Source organism: Aythya marila (assembly GCF_965140915.1).
Source record: "Aythya marila genome assembly, chromosome: 16".
In the NCBI taxonomy this organism is placed as follows: domain Eukaryota; kingdom Metazoa; phylum Chordata; class Aves; order Anseriformes; family Anatidae; genus Aythya; species Aythya marila.
The window spans coordinates 8,339,213-8,360,442 of NC_139057.1; the positions used below are offsets into that span (position 1 = coordinate 8,339,213).

Below are 21,230 nucleotides of genomic sequence, written 5' to 3' on the forward strand. Positions count from 1 at the left end.
GCTCGGCGGGGTTCCAAGATGGCGGGCGGCACCCCGCTGAGGGGGGGTAGCGGGTGGGACGCGATAGGGAAGCACGGGAGGGTTTTTTTTAGGAAAAAAACTCAGGGAGCGGGCGTGGGATGCGCCTTGGTAACCTTTGGGCTGGAGGAGCTGGGGCTCGTGTGTAAATACGGGGCTGTGGCGGCTGGAGAGCAGCGCTTCGCCCCCCCTTCCTCCTCCTCCTCCTCCTCCTCAGCCCCCGTGCCTGGCCTCAGGCTGTGGAGCGCCCTCTGCAGCGGGAGGTGCCTCTGCCCCTGCTGGGGTATTAATAATTAATAGAATTAAATGATCTTTAAGGTTCCTTCTAGCCAAAACTGCTCAGCAATTCCTCTGGTCCTCCGTGAGGAGCTCCTCGGGCCTGGCCGCTCTGAGGGCAGTGGGCGATGCCTCAGGTGCCCCTCAGCTTGGAGCAGGTGCGCCCGTGTCCGAGGATGTGTGCACAGGTTACGTGGAAGGTATTTACAGTTACACAGAGCATATCTGGAGGAGTGGGGTAAAAGTTTGAGTTCATGCTTTCAGGATGTGTTGAAGCCCATCCTGGCTGCGGAGTTGTTGGAGTTTGTTTTCATTTTAACCACAGCTAATACTGTGGGATCTGGTAACGTGTCAGAACAGTTGGCTTTGTGGCCTGGTTTATTGGCTTTATGCTGACAGGAAATCTATTTTTTCATATAAAGGCCTACTTAGTTTCCTTGTTAGGGGACTGACAAACCTACATAATGGGGAGACCATTTACGTTTTACAATCTGAAGAAAAAAGATTTTCCGTTTACATAATTTTGCATATACAGGCAGAAAGAAAGCGTGTAGATTGATCTAGTTATGTCAACAAACCTTTGAAATTATGTTTTGTTTTTTTTTTCCCCAGCGCATAAAACTGGTAGAAGGGAATTCAGTGTGAGGCATCCTCTTGTACGCTGTGTGCAGACGGCTGTCAGGAGTTCAAACAGCTCCTTGCGGTTGAGGCAAGGTGTGTGTCTAGTCAGTTCTTAAGTCTCAGCTGGTAATCAGTAATATTAAAAAAAAATCCAGTACTGAATCACTTTTAAGTCGGTAATGTTTTGTACAGTTGATCTTGTCATGCCAAAGGCAAAGAAATTGCAGCTATCACTCAAGCCAAGACAAGCTGTAATTACTACAGAGGATATTGTTAATTCTTAAGTATAGTTTGCTGTCAGACAGTGTCTAGGCTAATTCTGGTCTTCCCATCCTTCGTCTAGTATGTTTTGTTTCTACCCTGCAAAAAGATGAGAATCCAGCCTGCAAATTTAGATAAAATCTGTGTGTTGTAAACAGAAGGCAACAGATTACAGCTACGTGAGCAGGACTTGGATAAAACCTCCCATTTTGTCACTCTGTAATTAGAAAATTGGAAAGAGTTTGGACTACTTTCCATTTCTGTCTTCTATGGCGTGCTTGTCTTAGAGAGTCGTAGGAGAGCACCAGGAACACCTTTTACATCTTTTCTTTTTTTAAGCAATTGGTTTGCCATTTTTCTTTGGAGGAAAAGGGGGGAAGAACCTTCTGAAGATGATTTGTGCTTAAAGCCATTGTGCAGTTAATTTTATTGCTATAGATTTATGAGGTATCGTCTAAGATATTTTTTTTCTATCTTGAATTCCTCAAATGGTTGGAGTTCCATTCAGTGGGTGTGGCAGCATGCTTAAGGAGTCAGGGCAAATTCATTTCAAGTCACTGAAACCAACCTAATAAAATGTATTAATCACTGGCTTGCTTTCATCACGAGGAGCTGACGTATGAGGAAGGAATGCAATAAACAATTTGATTTCAGATAAAGGTAGGGAGAGAGGCTTTTTGTGCCAGGAGTAGCACAAGTTTATAGAGCTATTTTAGTCACAATTTCTGGAAAACCAATGACTTGATCACGACTATTCATGGCACCTTTAGTTTCAGCTCCTGTGAAGTTGAAAGACAGGTTGGGTTTCCTAATCTCTGGATAGCTGGGGAAGTTTGTGGGAGGACTTTTTTTTTCTCCTGTTTGTTCTCATAGGGAAATTAGTTCACTAAGTCCACCATGGAGTATAATGAGATGCTTCTTTCCCATCTCAACATTTCCCACTTTTTAATTGGAGTGGCAATATATATATAATATATATACAACCCTCCTGGGGGTTGAAAGAATACTTCTAAGAATAAAAAAATGTCTACCAGCATATATTGACTGTTACTGATGACCTACCAAATCTTTTATTGTGTAACTCAGAGCTTATGCTATTTTTACATTTAACTTAAGATATTTTTTATTTGTACAAGACAGCGCTTGCTCATTAGATCAAGCAGGGGGCAATCTGATTAAATACTGGAGTTGACGAGAGGTTTTTTTCAATAGGAAGAGAAGTTTTATTAAAAAATGATAATAAGGTCATATCACAGATTCTACTCCTTTCAAATAGAATTTGTATGTGTAGGCTTTCATTTTGATACCTTTTGCAGTTTTTGATATGTTCATCTTGTATAGCAGTTACATTTCCCTGCAAAGAGTGGAGTTCTCAAGAACAGTGTATATGCTTGGATAGCTTTGTTTTCAAAATGCTAGGGATATATGTGAGCTCAAGTTGTTTTTCCTTTTCCCTTTATAAGTACGGGCAAGCCGCTCTTGTTGTAGAAGTATCTGATGTTCACAAATGCAAATAATGTTGTAAAGCACTATTTATAGGTACCCATGAAGCCATGGAACATTACGTTCTGTTATTTTCATAATATTCTATTATCTCTTGTGATCCTGGAGTAGGATCCCTGAATTTACAAATGTGGCATTATATAAAAAGAAGGAAGGGTAGCTTGTTATGTTTTATCTCCATGAAATACAATGCATACCAACAGCACTACACAAACACAAGCACAAAGCTCGTCAAATAAACCCCATTATATAGCAGTTTAGTTAACTTATTAAGAACAGTAATATTTAAATAGGGCACATATAATAAGAATGGAGTTCTTTTCCTGGACTCGTGACACTTGGTGCCATGTACATTTTAAGGGAGGGGGAAGAATTCTTGTTTTGCTTTGCTTTTTAGTAACGGATGTATTTCTTTTTTAACTGCATATCTATAAAATAACTTTCAGCACGGAAGTAGTGATATAATAGTATGTTGCTTTTCCTGTATGCAAATCAGCAATACAACACACTCCTATCAAGAGTAGATTGGTAGTGCTGTGGTTGTATAGGTGCAAGTATATAGTTAGAAACCGTGCTGCTGCTAGATCTGCGTAGGTCAATAGATAACACGTTGGTGTTTCCTTCCCTAAGGTAGTATATGAACGTTAGTTAGTTATCTCTCCAGTACCCGCTATTTTTAATCTAGAATTTGGAAAAATTATGATGGACCAAAGGAATAATTGTTCAGAATTTTCATTTAAGCTTCACGTTGGTAGAGTTTGGAATTTTAGTTTTGGCTTAAAGAGAGAATTAGATAAAAAGCTCCACTTAATAAACTTTTTGGAGTAAAGATTTTGCTTGTCTCGATAGCATGTTCCTGCTATTGGTGCATAAAAATGCCCCCTGCTGGCAGCTGCAGCCTGGAATAAATGCTGCTTTAAGTGCTTTCTGCTAAATAATGGCAACTTACACCTTTGGCTACAAAGGAATGTTTTTAGACAGAATGATGTTTGATAGATCTTAAAATTACTTGTGACCACCCATGGTACGCTTAATAGAGCAAATCAGCATGCCTTGCCAGTTGTTAAAGGTAATTAATTACCTATCAAACAAGCAGGTAACATCTGAGCTGTAAAGCTGCCGGGCTGCTGTGGATGCTGACAGTTTCATCTGCACATCGCGCTCCTGTGCCGCTGCAGGGTGGTGCTGTGCCCTCTCTTCCTCCGGGGTGCGGGCTCTGAGCACTCGGCAGTGTTTGCAGCTCCCTTCGCGGATCTCCCGCACTCCCTCACTTACCGCCTCGGGGCTCGGTGCTGCGGGCAGCGCGGGGCGGGACCCGCCACGGGGGCGGGGCTTGTAGCAGGCCCCGCCCATCTCCCACCAGGCCCCGCCCCCCCCCCCGACGGCGTGGCGGGAGGTGCCGGCAGGGGGCGGTGCGGGGCCGCGGGGCGCTGGCCCCGTTCGGGGGAGCTGTGAGCAGTCGCCGTGCCCAGGCATTGAACTGGCCGCGGGGTTTTTGTGCCCAGGGTGTTGTGAGCACACATCAGCGAGGCGAACCCGGTGTGAAGCTACGGAGCTGAGGCAGGCAGACGTGTAGACGCTGACATAATAGGGCTGTCGCTGCTTATTAACCGAGCGGCACTGATCCGCTGTAATAAGTAAAAATAGAAAAGGGCAAGCTGGGAAGAGCAGCGAAGCCATTCAGTTTTTCCATGTATGTCACATTTGGAAATACTGAGTCCATGTGAGTTCAGCCACTGTCACAGTCCTGCTCGGCTTTAAGAGCGTATTCTCTACTTCTGTTGGCCTCTCTTCTGTTTTCCCTCCTGAGCTATAACACTGTGAACTAAAAATTCCAGTGCAGGCAGATGAATGTACAAAGAAGCAAAAACTCAAATGCTTAGAATTCTGGACCTGTGTAACTACAGTTTATTCTTATTATAGCACACTCAGAAAATCTCGGTAAATATTCTTTATATAGGGATGGTGTGCTTGAACTTCTGAAGTTTGTTGTGTTACAATAACAAAAGTGCCAATGTATTGATAATCTGCTTCTATGCAGATTACTTCATATTAATTAACATTGAAGTAACATTTTAAAATGAAAAGAATGCAAAATAAAAAAGGGTGGTGTAGAGAGACAAGCAACTGTTAGCATGCATATTGCTTGCACCAAGAGCTGCAAGAAGAATGATTGTTTTCTCCAGGTTAGCCTGGGGTAAAGGACCATATTAAGACTGCTAACTAGGTTATTAGCTAAGTTATTAGCTACTGCTAGTGTAAACAGAGGTATGGCTCACAGGAGCCTTTGTTAAAAGTCAGTTTAGTCTGGATCTTCCCTAGTAGCCTAGTCTACACAGTTTTCTGTCTATAGTTCAGTTGGTTTAGAGACCAAAAAAGAATGACTTAAGTCCATACTTAAACAATAACATTGTTTAAAGTCAATCTGATAATTATTAAAATTGCTTAAAGTGAATCCGATTTTTCCAGAACATTGGTGTGGCTGGAACAGTCAATGTATAATATTTTTTGCAACTGTCCTGAATATTTCATTGCAGAATGATCTGTGTGTATCATTGGCACACAACTTGATGGATGTCAGGTGGCTGAATTAATATTTGTGAGGTGCTTTGAGGTTACTGGAGAAAACACTCGCATTTTTAATGGCCCTTTAGGTCTGAGAGACATCAGTGTATTTTGTTTTTTTATTCATAAATATTATAATGGTGGCAGCAATTGAGTATTTACTGCTTTTTATATGCGTGAGAATACCAAACATATGTATTTTTAAAGGAAATTCCAGAAGACTGTGAAACTAGCTTGTAACAATAGTCTTTAGGTTTGTGTCCATTGTTTTCAAGAATATGTAAATTGTTACATTATAGAACTCACTTTGAACCCTGCTACATAATTAGCTGCACTAAACATCAGTATTCAATTTGGAAAATCTGTAGCCAAGTGTTTTATTACAATTTCATGGAAAAGGAGAGAATGTGAACAAAACCGTTGAGCAAATAATCTGAAATGCAGTTAAAAATAATGAAAACCAAGCACCAGCCGCATAAACACACCAGATGAAGACACAGCAAATGAAGGTCATAAAAAAATAAACTGGAATAAAAACACGACCAATCCTCAGCTGAACTAAATATGGCCATCTGCAGAGGGAGTGATGGAACCTCGGTCATTTGCGTTAGCTGAGGGTTTGGTCTGTGCAATTTATTATAAGTCAGGAGGAAATGACAGTAACAGTAAAGGTTTTTTGGTCAACAGCAGTTGTGTAGGGCTCCTGCAGAGATTTGGTGTTCTGACAACCGTCCTCCTGCAAATCCAGTTAAGTTGCTTTAAAATAGCCCCTGCGTGCTCCACCCTGCTGCGTGGCTGGCACACTGAGACACGAGTCCGCGCTGTTACGGCTGCAGTTCACAGCCCAGGTTTTAGCATAGCCCTGTGCTGTGTGAGCTGATCTGACACAGCTCACGCTGCTGGGCCTGAGGCAGGAGCACGCAGCCAGCTCTGCTGGCCCCCTGTAAGACTGGTAACCCCAAGCAGAGGCCGGCCGTGTGGCTTGCTCCATCTTAAGCTGCTGTAGTTGTATTTGCCAGGGGGATGCTGCTTCAAGCAGTGTGATTGGTCTTAAAACCCTCAAATACTGGGAAAGGCAAGAGAACAATAAGTAGAGTTACAGTTCTTAGAATATGTAATGTTACATGCACGAGTCCATGTGTTTATATCTCCTTGCAGTTTGTCTTCTCCGTGGGGTATCACTGGTGCCTTTTTTCAGCCCTCCAAGCACCTATCAGCTTCAAGATCAGGTATGAAAACCATTTTTACTTGCATTTCAGCACTGTTCATTCTAAAGCATATTAAACCCAAAGTGCTTGAGTTATTTGCTCAGCTGACTCCATCAGCCCAGCTTCTTTCCTATTGCTCTCACCTTCATGTGTGTCCATTCCCTCCTGCATCTTCTTAAAACCATGCTTTTTTCAGTGATGTGAGAGAAAAACCCTTTTCAAGGCTTTCATTTAAGCAATGTCATAAAGTACTGTAAAAGAGCAATAGCTCTGCCCTGACAGGTTCTTGGGGGAGATCTGTGGTCAGCTGGTGTTTTGGGAGCTTTAGCTTGTGTTTTATCCTCCTGAGACAGGATCATAGGAGGGCCTGGTGCGTGTCCTAGGTCTCGCTGTACGTGGTTAGAAGGGGAGCAAACACGTTTAGTAATAAAGTTATCTTACAAGCACATCCGACTTCCGTACAGTCAGCTCATTTGCTTCGCGGGGAGCGTTGAGCTTCCTGTGCTGTCAGTCAATCAACTTGCTGACTCTGTGGGGAAATGGTGAAAAAACACGTGAAAGTGAAAGAGGGATGAGACACACCGTAATTAATACAAGGTGCTGTGCCCAGGGCAGGAACGCAGATGTGCGTTGGTGTTTACAAAAGGCCTGGCAAGGCATTGTTCAAAAGAAAAGAGATGTGATTGTGTGGGTTCATACGGTGAGGCAGGGAACCTGGGAGGATCTCGTCCTGCTTTCTACATCACAAATTCACATCTTTTTGCCAGGCTTATGTGGAAGGAGTCCAGAAAACAAGCAGAAGGGAGCTCATTCTGGAGGAGCAGTGCCTGCCTGAGGAAGCAACGAGGTCAGTAGTGGGTGCAGCAGAAAGGGCTTGGGTTAGCAGAGAGTGAAACGGAGCAAACGACACATGGGCGGTAATAGAAAACCTCTGGGAGGACGGGATGGAGAAGGGGAAGGGGCGCTAGGAGAAGGAAAGATGCTGCTTAGGGAAAGGCTGGTGAGGGCTGGAGGAGGATGGTGAGGAGAACGGGGACAGGGGGGATGCCGGGGGGACAGGGGTGGGTGGCCCTGCGAGCGGAGCCCCTTTGCCCCGGCCCTGCTAAAGCAGCTGGAGCAAGCGAGGGGGCGCTTGGGATGCTCCCTGATTAATAGCAGAGGGTCCGGGCCGTGACCGCAAGCTCGGCATGTGCCGGAGCTTCGCTGCACTTTCCCAGCCCCCCTGCCAGGATGAGGGGGGTCGGAGGGAGGGAGGAAGGGAGGCAGCGAGCGGGACGGGGCGATCGGCAGCCAGCTGCGAGCCAGCAGCGCTCCGGAGCCGCGGCTTCCTGGAAGCGGAGCCCGGCCGGGCGGCAGCCGGCGGCGATAAGCGGGGCTGGCGGAGCCCTCCCGGCGGCACGGCCCCGGCGAGCCCGCAGGTAAGGCAGCACCTGGCAGCACGACCGAGCCGCGGGGCTGCGGCTGGCGGGGGGGAGAGAGGAGCAGGGTCCCGGTGCCGGTGGAGGACCGAGCGCCGCGGGGCAACCGGGAGGCTCCGGCACCGCGGCGGGGAGAGCTGCGGGAAACGCACAAGAGCTGCCCGGCTCCTCCAGCGGGGGCACCTCCGGAGAGCCGTGAGCCGGAGAGCCGTGAGCAGGCAAGCATCGAGCCCTCCTGCAGGAGCAGGGCGGTGCGGTGGTGGTTTAGCCAGGGGTAAGCGCGTTCGTGCCAGGAGACGCCCGGGAACCCGTCAGGAGGTGAATGCCTGGCTGGAGCAGGTGGAAAAGTCAGAGGAGCAGGGCAATGTTTATGCCATCCTGCGGGGGTTGTGTTTTGGAGGTGTCGCTGTATGGGCTGGTTATATTTTTGTAAGCTCTTTTTGACTGTGTAGAGGTTGTATTTTATTTGCTCATAAATACGGATTGAGGTTTTGGATCATGGCCCGGTTACATTTTGCTTCAGACAGAGTTTACTTTCCCCTTTCAATAAGCTTTAAATACACTGGGCCATATGGAAATTGACTTGTTCATCAACCCAAGAAAGTTGAACGAGTTTGGAAAATGATGTTACGTAATTCTTGAGCGTGCGAGTATCGAACCGGAGTCAGAGCAGCAGTACTCAGAACTCCCGATTCAGTCATTCACTTCATTGGTAACAAGACTTGATCTGTCTCTACCAGTGTTTTCACAGCTGTAAAATGGGAGCTACACCTTTTAATGAGGGGCATTACATAATCTTTTTGGAAAGACTTTACTGAAAAAGAAAAAGCATAGTAATGGTCATTTTAGATCGTGTAAGGGTAGTAAACAACACAACGTACATCTGAGGGAGCGTTTTATGTTGAATGGAGAGAGGTGTCTGAGAAAGATGTGGTGTCTAGTGGAACGTGAACGTTAGAAACTTCTCCGTAATGTTCATTTCTCATGCAGTTGCTCAGTTACATGCTGCTGCCCTGAATTCTGCAGAGTGGATGACATAAGCACTAGTGCTTCCCATATGGGAAGGAGGTGTTACTGAGTAGCAGACCAAGCCCACTGTGTGCCCCACGTCTAGAGAGAAGCTTATCAGGGATGCGACACGTGCGATATGGTAGTGAGCAGCTAGCTTGTTAAATTTTTTCCGCCCATTAGATTCTGAATATTGTTTAGAGGAATGAAAGGGCGTCCGTGAAACAACAGGTTCTGTGTCCTATCCTGTGCTCAATTCTAGAGTCAGTAACTGAAGTGAAGGAGTGGCATTTCTGTTAACAGCATGAAGCCAAGAATGGTGAAATATAGGCCAAACAGTGAGTTATGTAATGCTATTCCCTAAAGGGCAGTATAAAGACGAGATGATTTCCTTATGTCCAGATGAAGAGCAGCATCAGAGTTGCTCTGCAATGTTCGCTCCAGCCCTGGGTTCCTTAGGATCAATCCAGGCAGGGACCTGAGCCCCCATAATAGCAGATCGACCAATATCACTTTATTCCCTTCCACAGCTAATTCCTCCACAAATACTCCTTTGCGATATGCTTATAAAGAACCTGAGAAGTGGCGTGGGGCTATTATAGCTAGAAAGGAAGTCAGTCTACTGGGAGGGGAAAGTTACAATTGTAATGTGCCTCTCTTGAGGGCTTGAAGAATGATAATGTGGAATTGTAGTGTACCAGGACAAAAGAGAGGCTCTGGGTATAGAAAGTTTTGCAAAACAAAGCAAGGGAATGAGGCATGTCTCAAAGGGGTTGTTAATCGTGCCCTTTGGATGAAATAAATAGTAAGGCTACATTGGAAGAGAAGTAGATATTTCATGTAAAATAGTGGGTTTAACATTAGTTTAATATACACACTTGCTCTTAGCCAAAAGACTGAGAAAAAGGGAACAGACAGAGTTGAATTATCCAGATTGTTATTGACCAGAACTGGATTTTGGAAGGTGACTGGCTGGTGACAATCCAAAATTATACAGACAGCAAGTCTTGCAAAGACCATCAGCAGGCCTTTAATGACTACAGGTGCTCAGGGTCCTGGGTTTAATTCTGATCTTAAGATGACGCCTCCACTAGTCCAAGAGGGACTTAAAGGTCTGTTTCTGACTTACCAGTTTTTATCCACTTTTTCCAACTTTTCCATTTCTGTTGCCAGTTTATTCTCCCTCAGTGCAGATTGCTTTAAACCAATATGTCTTCAAAGACATAGTGCCTGAAACCATGATTTCTATCCAATGTTTTGGGAAGAAAAAAAAAAAAACAACAACTTGGTTTTCAGCCAGTCAGTGCATTTAATCATTACTAATTTAGAGGATCAGAATACCAGACAATCTCGCTTTCTTTGTCACTAATACAGAAAATGCTGTAAGTGTAGTTAACAAACCATTTTGTATGTAATTGATCTAGGTTTGAACTTGGCTATTTCTAGTTAAATAATAAAATCTGTTTCACAGGGAACTTAAAATGCAATTATTGCAAAAGTAACTGTGTCAGTGATATTTTCTTACCCATCAGATATGTTCTTTCCATTAATTCATCCCTGATTTACTTGATAGAGTAGTAAAAATCTATTTTCAGTATTTTTTTTTTAAACTCCTGCTATTCCAGGCTGAGAGTGCAATAATCCTTGCAAACTGCTCTGGTCCTTACATCATGGACTGAGATCCACTGTAGTGTTGACATCTTACCGTGTCAATCTCAATTGAACTGTATAATGCTCCTAATAACTTGCTTTAGATTATTCTTACAGATTAGCAAAAGAACATTTTTTTTAATCTCTAATAATGTACAGCCCCAAGTTCAGTTTGCTAAGTTTTTATTCTGTTTTTTCTTTCCTTTCTCTACAACTAAATTGTTCAGACTAGAGATTCTAAGAATGCTAGAAGGCTGAAGCTGGGATCTCTAAAACATAAACTGTTAATAGGTTCCTATAATCTCAAGTAAGAAAGATCTCTTGGTCCTCAACAGCTTAGAGGGCCAAGGACTGCATGCATCAGCATGGCAACAAGCAGTAGAGGCATTCACATCTAACAGACACTTCAGACATTCTGGCCTTACGTGCTTCTGACATATCTCATCTGTAAAACAGTGATAGTACAGTAATGTTTACATAGCATTGGAGGGATGATAAGAAATCAATATCAAGTGTTCTCAATGATGTAGGGCAAGTTACGTTTATGACTAAGAATGAACCTTGTTCCTCTTAGCTGCATGCTTTCCTCACATTTTTCATATGGTAGGAATAGCAGTAACAAAGCATTCATCGTTTTGTTCTAAAAAAAAAAAAAAAAAAGCTCTCAGAATGTGTGCTCACCACAACAGTTTTCTCTAACTATTGTAGGAACATTTTAAAACTTGTACTTTTAAGCTATGGTAAGTATTGATAGTCAACATTATGTGCGCCTATGAAGGCGGAAAGGGTTATATGGTTACATGTATTTGCAGATCTTTTTGCTTCACATTCTTGCAGACCAGAACAACAACATAACTTTCTTCTTTCAGGATAGTTAATGTTCTGGCCCAGAATTATAGCACCAGATGTGTTGCCACAGAAACAATTTAAAGGGAGAGGGAATCGCAAGCGAGTTGTCTTTCTAATGGAAAATATAAAAGTAGTATTAATGTTTTAGAGCATGTCATTGGTTTTCTACGTGTGTTATATGTTTGTGCATGAGACAATAAGGAAGAATTGTACTTTTTTTGTTTTGTCCATCTGTTATTGTTTTAAAAGCTCTATACAGGGTTGAAAATTGAAAAATACTGTATTATGGGCATGTTACATACCTCAGAGACATTTTTTATTAAATCCTGATTCATTTTTAGAAACATTTTCCCTGAAAAGTGTGCAGTGTGCTTGCAGATTTACTTAGCTCCACTTGCGGCATGCTTTGGAAAATATTTCCAGTAACAGTTGTTTCTGTTAAAGTAAGGAAACATATTCAACTATATAAAATTATCCCAGATTTTGATGCTGAGAATTAATAGCACATTCTTACTTACTGTAGTTGACATGCTGATGAAAAGAAGGAATGTATATAGGAAATATTTTGATTTAATCTTGCCTAGGAAGGCTTAAAGCAACCAAAGCCCTGGATTTTAGCTAGCATTTCTTTTACTCTGACTGGTTGCCATAGGGTGCTCTATTCAACATACTGTTTTCTCAACTGTTATGAAAATATTCATCTGGACAAAATGCAACATAAATTGCCTTAATATCTCCTTTTCACTTTGACCACAGAAGGGCATCTTTTTTTCCTACCGTTTTGTACGCTATTTGGGGGTAGAATAACAAGAAAAACATCCATGAAGGCCAGAACTACAGCAGAACAGGTTGGCGCCTATAATTGTATTGGAAACTCTGCAGATATGGATACATTTTGTGTTTACAAAAGGAGATTTTTCTTGAATTTAGGCTGATTTTATATCAATTTAATTTAAGAAAAATGCTGACAATTGTATCTGTACTAGGATTTCATTTTACTCAAAGACTTGTCATAAAATGCAGCATCTGTAACTAACATTGGTGGGCATTTCTTGTATGAAAAGACGGAAAAAATTCTAATATGACTTTGCCTGAAAAATCAGGGAAAATTTTAAAAAGGCCATGATCCACACATAGAGACTTGTTTCCACAGTTACTTGTCATATATGCTGTTGAAAGTTATTTCTCCTTGCAAATTTTGAAATACAGCTGTCTGGGTAGCTGAAGAAAACATAACTGCATTTTTCTTACCAAAATCCAGAGTGAAACTCATGTTGTTTTGAAGCGATGGAAAAACGTGATTATGTGCATCTTTGTGCATAATGCTACCTGGAGTTTTGGGAGGATAATAAGCATAGACTGTTATGCTGAGGAGCCTTTATTATTATTTATTTATTCATTTATTTATTACTTGCTTTCTGTGAAGTAGGTATTTTTTTTTAAATCTTATTTTACAGTGTAACATTGCTTTTTGTATAGCCATACTTTTAAATGTGTCTCAGCCTGGAAATATGTAATTTATGCCCTTTGTTCCCTATCCTTTATACAAATCTAGCATTTTTACTTTTCCGTTGTTGAAAATTACTTATAACAGAAGTATTGGAATATGTCAATGTATACAGGAGTTATGAACAGTTACGTAAGCTTATGAAAAAATGTTCCACCTCTTTATAAGTGTCCTACAGGAGTAATCTTTTGAAACCTATCAGTTTTGGAATTAGAGTGCATAGCATGTCACACATTTGAGTTTTGGCAGGTTCACAGGCATGTACATCACCAAACAAGATGTGCCATAAAGATAAGAAATGCATTTCTCTCTTGCATTCCTTATTCGGGCAGAGCTCCAATTTTGGGTGTGGAAGGAATGCAGAGCTGGGCCTAGCGCTTGTGGCTGCACAGGTTAGGAGTGAACTTTCAGTGTAAAATTTGGATCTGAAAATGCATCTATATTTTGCTAGAAGACCACAGTTATTTAAATCCAGGTTTCTGGCTTGAGTGTTCTTTGGGGCGGAATCAGTTCTTGTTTGCAAGCTGATCCAGACATCCCCATAATTAGTTAACATCCCTTTTGTTTGATTCCACGAGGAGACAGGTTAGTCTGTCTTTAGGTGGTAGAGATTTCCCAGACAGATATTGTAAACTTGAAATATAGGTACTTACAATTTTCTTTAAAATGTCCTTTGGGCCTGAAATTTCTTGTGCTTGGTTTCAATCCAGTGTTGAATAAGACTGGAAAGTCTGAATAATGTCAGTTCAGCTGCATTTGAGTTATTCAAGTGCATTTTAAAAATATGTACTTTCCACTTACATTTTTTCCATAATTCTTTGCACTCACATAACCTCTGTCTTATTATTTAAATTGCCACAGACGTGAAGAGGAAAAAATCATTCTCCAGTACCAGGACTCAACAGATAACCAAATAGGGAGGCAATTGAAAGACCTCAGTGTACTTTAAAGTCATAATGTTTACTGCTTTAGCGTTAGCATGAATAGGTTTACATTTCTAGTAGTGCAGACGAAACACAGTATAAATAACATCCAGTTTTCCTGTGCACTGAATTTCCGCAGTGTTTACTTTCTGTAACTGAAATTTTGTAAGAAGAGTTTTCAGTTTCTCTAGAATGTGAGGAAGGATTTTATTTGATGAGATTTATAAAGTCAAAGTGATAGGCCATGGTTTTCCCAAAGATTTGATGCACATTCCAAATGCATATGTAGCTGATGGAGCAATTATTACAATTATCTTCTCATTTGTGAAAAAGTGGCTAATACTTGATCTATATAGAAAATTCATAGGCTTTTCTCAAGTTGGAAAGATTCGTAGCTATTTAGCTTGTACCTGTGTGCCTGCTGTGTTTTGTTTGTTTGTTTTTATAATGGAAGAAAAAAACATAAATGCAGTTACAATGGATGGATCATGTTCAAAAATCTTAGTTAAGTTAGTTTAGTTCCGTCAGTAACATAACAGTTTCAACATCGCTGTTTGTTAACTGAGCATTAGAGTGTGCCTTTTTTCATGCTTTTAGTACATTAGTATTTGCATAGACTTCTTGAAAAGCCGTCCCTATGCTTTTGTTATTCACTGTCTGAAATGGAAGCCCACAGAGTGATCTTCAAGGTACTGTCACCTTTCAAGGGAGTCCTGTATGTAGAAAGCTGACAGGAAATACTACTTTAATTAACCACAACTCCCACTGAAACAATGGACCTATCCCTTGTGTAACTCTGTTGAAGTCATTGGATCTTATTCCTAATTCCACTGAGGCCGAGCTGTGCCCCTCCCTTTTTCTGAAGTGTTCACATGCCAATGTGTTGTGCAACCAACATAATTTGTTAACAAATAAAGAATTTAAATAACCTTAAAAAATCAGTGCAGGCATCCCAGCAGCCTGTAAACAAACATCAGAAGTACAACACAAATAAGTAGCAGTGCAAAGTACCTTAAAATTGTTCTTCAAGAACAACATAAGTCTAAGGCATATGTGCTCTGAAAGAGAAGGTTTGGAAAAGATCGTGTACTGCATCTTCTGGTAAGATCCAGACATAGTTTCTGTATCTACACAGCCTAACTTTTGCCTCCAGAGCTGCAGTAATACATGGTGAATCTTTTCCCACTGTGTGTGTGTGGATTTACTTGCATTCTAGCTTAATTTAAAGCAATGAGCAAGTATACTATGACCTCTAGTCATAGACCTCTCTCAAGTAAACCAAGTCGTATGGAGCAAAACGCCGTTTTGTCTGTTACAACGTTGAATGGACTGTGTGTCACTGCTGCGGGAAGCGTGTCTGTATTTAATTCTGGATCTGGATTTGTGTATTGCTGGGATTGCTTGTCAACACATCTATATTGTATCTGAGTGGCCATTTCTGAATTTTGAAGAGTACCCAAGTGATTTTCTGCCAGTACGGTCTCTGGGCTGTGCATTCTCAATGATGATTCAGTAGAGGATCACAAATGTGAGTTCGTAAGGTCAATGATCCATGTGCTGATGTTTGGAGGGTCATAGTGCAAGGGTGGGAAAACTGCCAGGGGATATAAAACATCACAGGGACATACAGTTCTATCGACCGCCTCTTCAGCCAGGCATGGTTCTTCGTTAATGGGAAGGCTTATCTCTGTGAAGCTTACAGTGCTGTTCAGCATTCTGAACGCTGCTGCCATCGTATCAGGCTCATCTGGCAAGATGTGTGGTATCTGTCTTTCACAAATCATGCCTGTCTGATGCCAGAAAATCAGGTCATTACACACATTGTTTAATATTGCTGGAATCATAACAATACTGTTGTATTTAAGTGTTTTGCCTGTGTGCTGTCCTGAAATTTAAAGCTTGGTGATCTCATCTATCACCAGAACTCCTTAAATTGTCAGTCTAGCAATAGCTACATGAACATGAACTATGCATTTGGCCATCTATCTTCGTGTTAAATCTCTTTGCCACTCCGACAACTGTAACTGAACACAAACCTGACTGTCATTTTCCTACATACCATGTTTTGAAGGTGACTGTTGTTTGACCTTGTTCTGTTTGGACATTGGAAGCTGACGAACTAAGGATCAGTATGTACAGTGACCTGGCTGACACCTTGCATCCTTTGCTCATTGGTCTTGGGTGACAGCTCTTCATGCTCTTGAGTCAGTGTGTGTGTTAGCACTATAATTCACTCCATCCATCTTGAAAAGGAACTAAGAGAACTTGCTTACAGGGGGATCTGTTTTTTGAAGTGGTGCAATCCTATTCTGCAAGGGTGGCCTGAAATGTAATTGGCTTGTAGGTAAATATTAAAGACTGGATAACATAGATGAAGTTAATTTGCATCACAAAAATAGTTACTGTTTTATGAGGCATGAAGGATTTACCCACAGATTTTTTTTAATAAACTGAGGATTTTAGTTGTTCTATGCTTGTCTTGTGGCCATAGTAATCTTTGTTCTGCACTTAAATGTAATATTGCTATATCTTTGTCTCAGATGAGTTTTTTTTAATGGTATAGCCACCATATGACATTAAAAGCATTTGCAGCTACCTTGATATGGCAGCGTTGTATGTCAATGCAATTTGTTCTTTTTTGCAGATGTTTTATAGCTGTATGTCTGCACTAACAATGTCCTTGCAGTATCTTAAGTGGCGCAAGTAATAAGCCCTTCCCTCTATCTGTTAAGTCCCTGTCTATGCTGCAGATTCCTGCCCTCATAGCTAGATTGGGTAAGGATTGTTGGTCAAAGATAACATTTTTCATATGGCTGAATTAGCAAAAGACACAAGCATAGAAGCAGTTATAGTGAACAGTAAACATGTAGTTCTACTTGTTTTAATTCTGAAGGGTGGTTTTAACTATGCTGCTAGAAAGCACAGCCTTGCTAGATTGCTTTGTTCATTCCAGGAGCACTTTAGTAGTAAATAACACCTATATTCTTGATAGCAGTGAGGTGCTGATAGCATAAATTATGACAGAAAATGGCCACATTGGAGGATTTTTTAAATTTACATTATCTACTACTAATACCTTGCAAAACCTTACTAGATGTATTATACACCCTGGTTTGTATTACACACCCTTGGTTTGTATTACAAACCAAGTTTTTTTTTTGTGTGTGTGTAGCTCTATAAAAGATTTGTGTTACAAAGTTTCTGGCATAGCTGTGAGTGCTAAGAGGAATGCTAAAAAATAAAATCCGTGAGGATTTAGCTATGCTAGCAAAATGCTCACTCAAAATACTCCTTTTGCCAGGATTGCCTGTGTCTTTTGGGGACAGAGGTAGACACAAGCTGGCAGAAGAACTCGGTTATCTCTTCTGTGGGAATTTTGTTGTTGTACATCGATGCAGAGTAAACCAGTCCAAGGTCTAAGAAAAACTCCTCGTGATGCTGAAAAATATGAAACACTAAACAGATGCAACTGCGTCTGTGAAAGCTTTGAGTCCTAAGGGAACAAAGACTTGGGTTCACAGTCTAAGAAGAAGTTTGAGACAGAGATCCGATAGATTCTTTTTTTGTGCACAAACCAAACTCATTTTCATGAGTGACTCACTGTCTTTGTTGATGATATTCATAACATTTCAAGGGACATTAAAATTAGGTTAGCTTTTGGCCTAAGTGTGGTTTGATCTCAACCAATCCTGCTGCTGATCAACTATTGCTTAGCACTTCAAGTTATGTCTGCTTTTTTTTTTTTTTTCTTTTTTTCTTTTTCTGGGGAGTAGCTTTCTTGTGCTTCTGCTAGGTGACTGAGAAGAGCCTGACACTTCCAGGAATTTATTATCTCTAGCAGAAGTCTTGCTTATGTCAGTTATTGATAAGTGAGAAAGTAAACATCTGGCTGATTAGGCACTGCACTTTCAGTGGCTTACCACTAGGCTGTTTTCATTTCTGTTTTTCACAGCACACGGTGGTCTTGCAAAAAAAAAAAAAAAAGTACTACCCTTTATTAATTTCTTAAATTATTTTTTACTGTATGGCTTTGGTAGACAGTTATCTACTTTTTGCTCCTTTCTAATGTAAAAGTATTTTTGTTTACAAATTTCACTTGCATTAAAGATAATTTCTAGTCTTGCTGGAAATGCTTTCAACTTAAGAAGTGTGTGACCAACTGTATTAACCTCTAATGAATATCAAAAGGGAGCCTTCTCATACCCAAACAGACATTCTCTATTTGCTGACTGTGAGATATTTGTATTAAATAGCAGTAACAAAAACACAGGGCTGAAGAAAGGAAGTTTATAGAGGCCAGGGCAGATGTGAACTCTGCAATCAGTTGTTTTGGTAGAAGGCATCACCATTCTCCTTTAGAGATCTCTTGTCAGAACTGTTTACGTGAGCTCTCCCTATCCAACTTCCAAGAAAATAGCTGTTTTAGAATAAACACTTGAAACAGTAGTCTTTGCTAAGCTAACATTTTTAGACTGAAATAGGATTAAGGGAGGTTCCACAGAGTAATGATCATTGCAGATTGTCATGGTCTTTCGTGGGCAAACTATGTCCAGAAGTCAGTCCATGAGTTTGACTCTTGATTTTATAATTTTGAAAATAATATTTTTGTAATTCAGTTTAGGCTTGAAATAATCTAAAGGTATCTTCTAGGCAAAATCAGACTGACAAAACTTGTATATCTAGTTTAAAAGTAAATTCAATCCGTTTTAGACTGCATTTTGCTCGACTGCTCATTTTACCATATGTATCCTAATATACATTACTCTTTCAGCTGTTTCCAAAGCCATCTTCTTTAGAGTGTTAATATTTAAGAACCAATTATATCCATTCTGTTTTGTTTGGATAGTTTGCAATTAAGCATTCTTTCAAGTGGGCTTTATTTAGCTAATTCCATCACAAAAATAAGCTCTAGGAGAATGAAGAGAAGTTCAAGCTAGCCAATGTTTATTTTTATTATTAATAATTTATATTATGGTAGTCCCTAGGGGAAGTAGGGCCCCACTAAACCCAGTTTCCTCTGTGTGTAATGACAGTGTCTCACATAGCCTTATACAGCAGAAGATTCTTTCTTTCTGCTGTGGCTTAGGGATCCACTCTATGCTTCAAGGCAGCAGATTGATGAAGAGCATATGAAGACAAATCAAAAATACATTTTTAAGAAGTTTAAACTAGGAACCAGAGGGAAAACTTGATGCATCTCTTCTATACAAAGCCATCACTAATGCATTTTTCCAGTATGGGAGCCAAATCACGATTGCAAAGGTTTGTTCATCCTCTCTCTGAAGTTATAGCAACTCTATCAGTGTCTTTGATGAGAGCAAGACTGGGCAGAGAAGCAGTGGGGCTAAAAAACACTTCTGAACTAGCAGCATAAGACACTATATGTTAAGACCATTCTGATAGGCAAGGGTAGTTTGATGAAACCAAAACAATTTTTAAATTTCCATCAGAAGTTGACGTTTTCACAGCATTTGATCTGGTCTGCCTCCTGTTTCATGGAATTCTTGAAAAATGTGGTTTAGAGTCATCTTACCCTTGCTATATGCAAAAGAGACACAGGGTCAAATCCTGAACTTTTGTAAATCATAAAATTACTAAGGTTGGAAAAGACATTTAAAACCATCTGGTCCAACCATCACCCTACTACCAATGTCACCTACTGAACCATGTCCCTAAGCACCACGTCCAACCTTTCCTTACATACCCCCAGGGACGGTGACTCCACCACCTCCCTGGGCAACCTGTTCCAATGCCTGACTGCTCTTCCGAGGAGAAATGTCTCCTCATTTCCAACCTATAACTCTATTGCATTCAATAGAGTTACAGCCGTTCATATCAGCTGAGGATCTGGCCTGCTCTTTATGGGATACTCTTGTGAGTTGAGTGGAGATACTGGGATCCACAAGGCTGCAAAGTGAAAGAGCCCTGAAGTTAGTGCAGCAGTGCAATTTTTCATTGTGTATTTACTGCCCTTCTCCCCTCCCCTTGTGTGGAGGTACCAGTCTTTTCTCCACTATTTCCATAATTTCAAATTCAAAATCTGACAGAAGTTTTCCTGTCCTATCTGTTCCATGCTCCTGTCCTCATTAGTTCAGTTTAAAGGGGGTAAAACATCTGTTTCCAAGTACAGCTGTGGTTAGTATGTAGGCTTTTTTTCTCCGTACAAAATCTCTAAATCTGGCCATTTAAGATTTTATGGGAGCTAGAGTTGGGCTGTGCAAAGTTCACCTCATTAAAAACAAACCCAAACCAAATAAAAGCAGAGAATAACAGCGTAAAAAATGTGGGCCATGAATGTCAGACCATATGTATTAGGAATTGGTAGGAAATGAAGGGGAAAGTACAGATATATAAACATAAATTCAGAGGATTTTTTTTTTTTTTCTTCACCAAGGAAAGTTTGTGGCTATGGAGTGTCTACAGAATGGGAAGATTAGTACAGAGTACAGTGTTGGTGTGGCTATGACAGCTACCCTAATTCACTGGAAAATAAGAGTACAAGCCTGTGTTAGAAGATACTGAGCAAATTCAGCCTAGATAAAATGTTCAAATATGCCAAATGATTTTTGAAGATTGTTCTGTTAGCTGGTCAATGAGAGCCGTTCTCATTGTCATGGTTTTGATATCCCCTTCTAAAAAATACACACTTTTCAGTTATCTTCATATACGCACCAAGAGTCACTAATCAGTAATGGGAATACTGATTTTGCAAAAAGTAAGTAAGTCTGTGCCTACTCAGCATTAAAGAAAGTGCTTTGCTTTAAAATATAAAACTTTACTCTCTCTCCAGATGTCTATTTCCCTGCTACATGACATTTTGTGTACTTTTTCCAGTGTTCTTTGGGTTACTGGTCCTAACTGAGCAACTTCATTATTTTTTGGTATGAGATTGTCTTGATAACATTTATGGAAATAAAACATTGTTGCCGTAGAAAGTTGACTTAATGGCTTAATTCTTAATAAAGGGACAGTTTTCATGATCAGACAGCTACATGACCGATGGCTTCTCCCACTTCTTCCCAGGCATGCCCCAGGACATGTACCAGTAGATTGTGATTGACAGACTTCAGTTTTTGAAGATATCAAAAGACATCCCATATACTATTGAACAAATTGCACTATTACTGGAAGATTGTCATCTGTTTTGGTTAATACACCCTTCTCAGTGAAATAATCAAAACATATCTATCCATCATAGGATAGATATGTTTCATTTCAATAGAAACTTAGAACTGGGACTTTGCACAACTCTAAGGCTGAGATAAGGAGCATTTCTTATTTCATAACTGACCTGGCAGTTGGCTTTTAGGAGGCTCCTGAATTAGCCAGTGGATGAAGATGTGATCACCCCCAGTAACTCTGCATGTAACATATACTAAAGCATAGATTGCGGAAAGCGGGAGAATGAGAAATGTATTACAGA

The 21,230-nt window shown here is 40.8% G+C and overlaps 1 protein-coding gene across 13 annotated transcripts in view; it reads left to right on the forward strand.

The window, feature by feature from the left end:
- Positions 1-5,689: 5,689 nt before the first annotated feature.
- The window catches only part of RIPOR3 (RIPOR family member 3), a 66,122-nt gene continuing 50,581 nt past the window's right edge, over positions 5,690-21,230 (forward strand). For 4 of the 13 annotated variants that reach the window (XR_014318590.1, XR_014318591.1, XR_014318592.1 and 1 more), the window contains exon 1: positions 5,692-6,473. Coding sequence is in view for 3 of the 13 variants with exons in the window: in XM_082773072.1 (XP_082629198.1) it covers positions 6,369-6,473 (105 nt within the window). In the remaining 10 variants the exon portion in view is untranslated. Of the gene's footprint in view, positions 6,474-7,189; positions 7,300-7,730; positions 7,871-7,949; positions 8,189-15,428; positions 15,616-21,230 lie in introns of those variants that run through there. The other 9 variants (XM_082773079.1, XM_082773076.1, XM_082773075.1 and 6 more) reach the window with 9 other exon arrangements.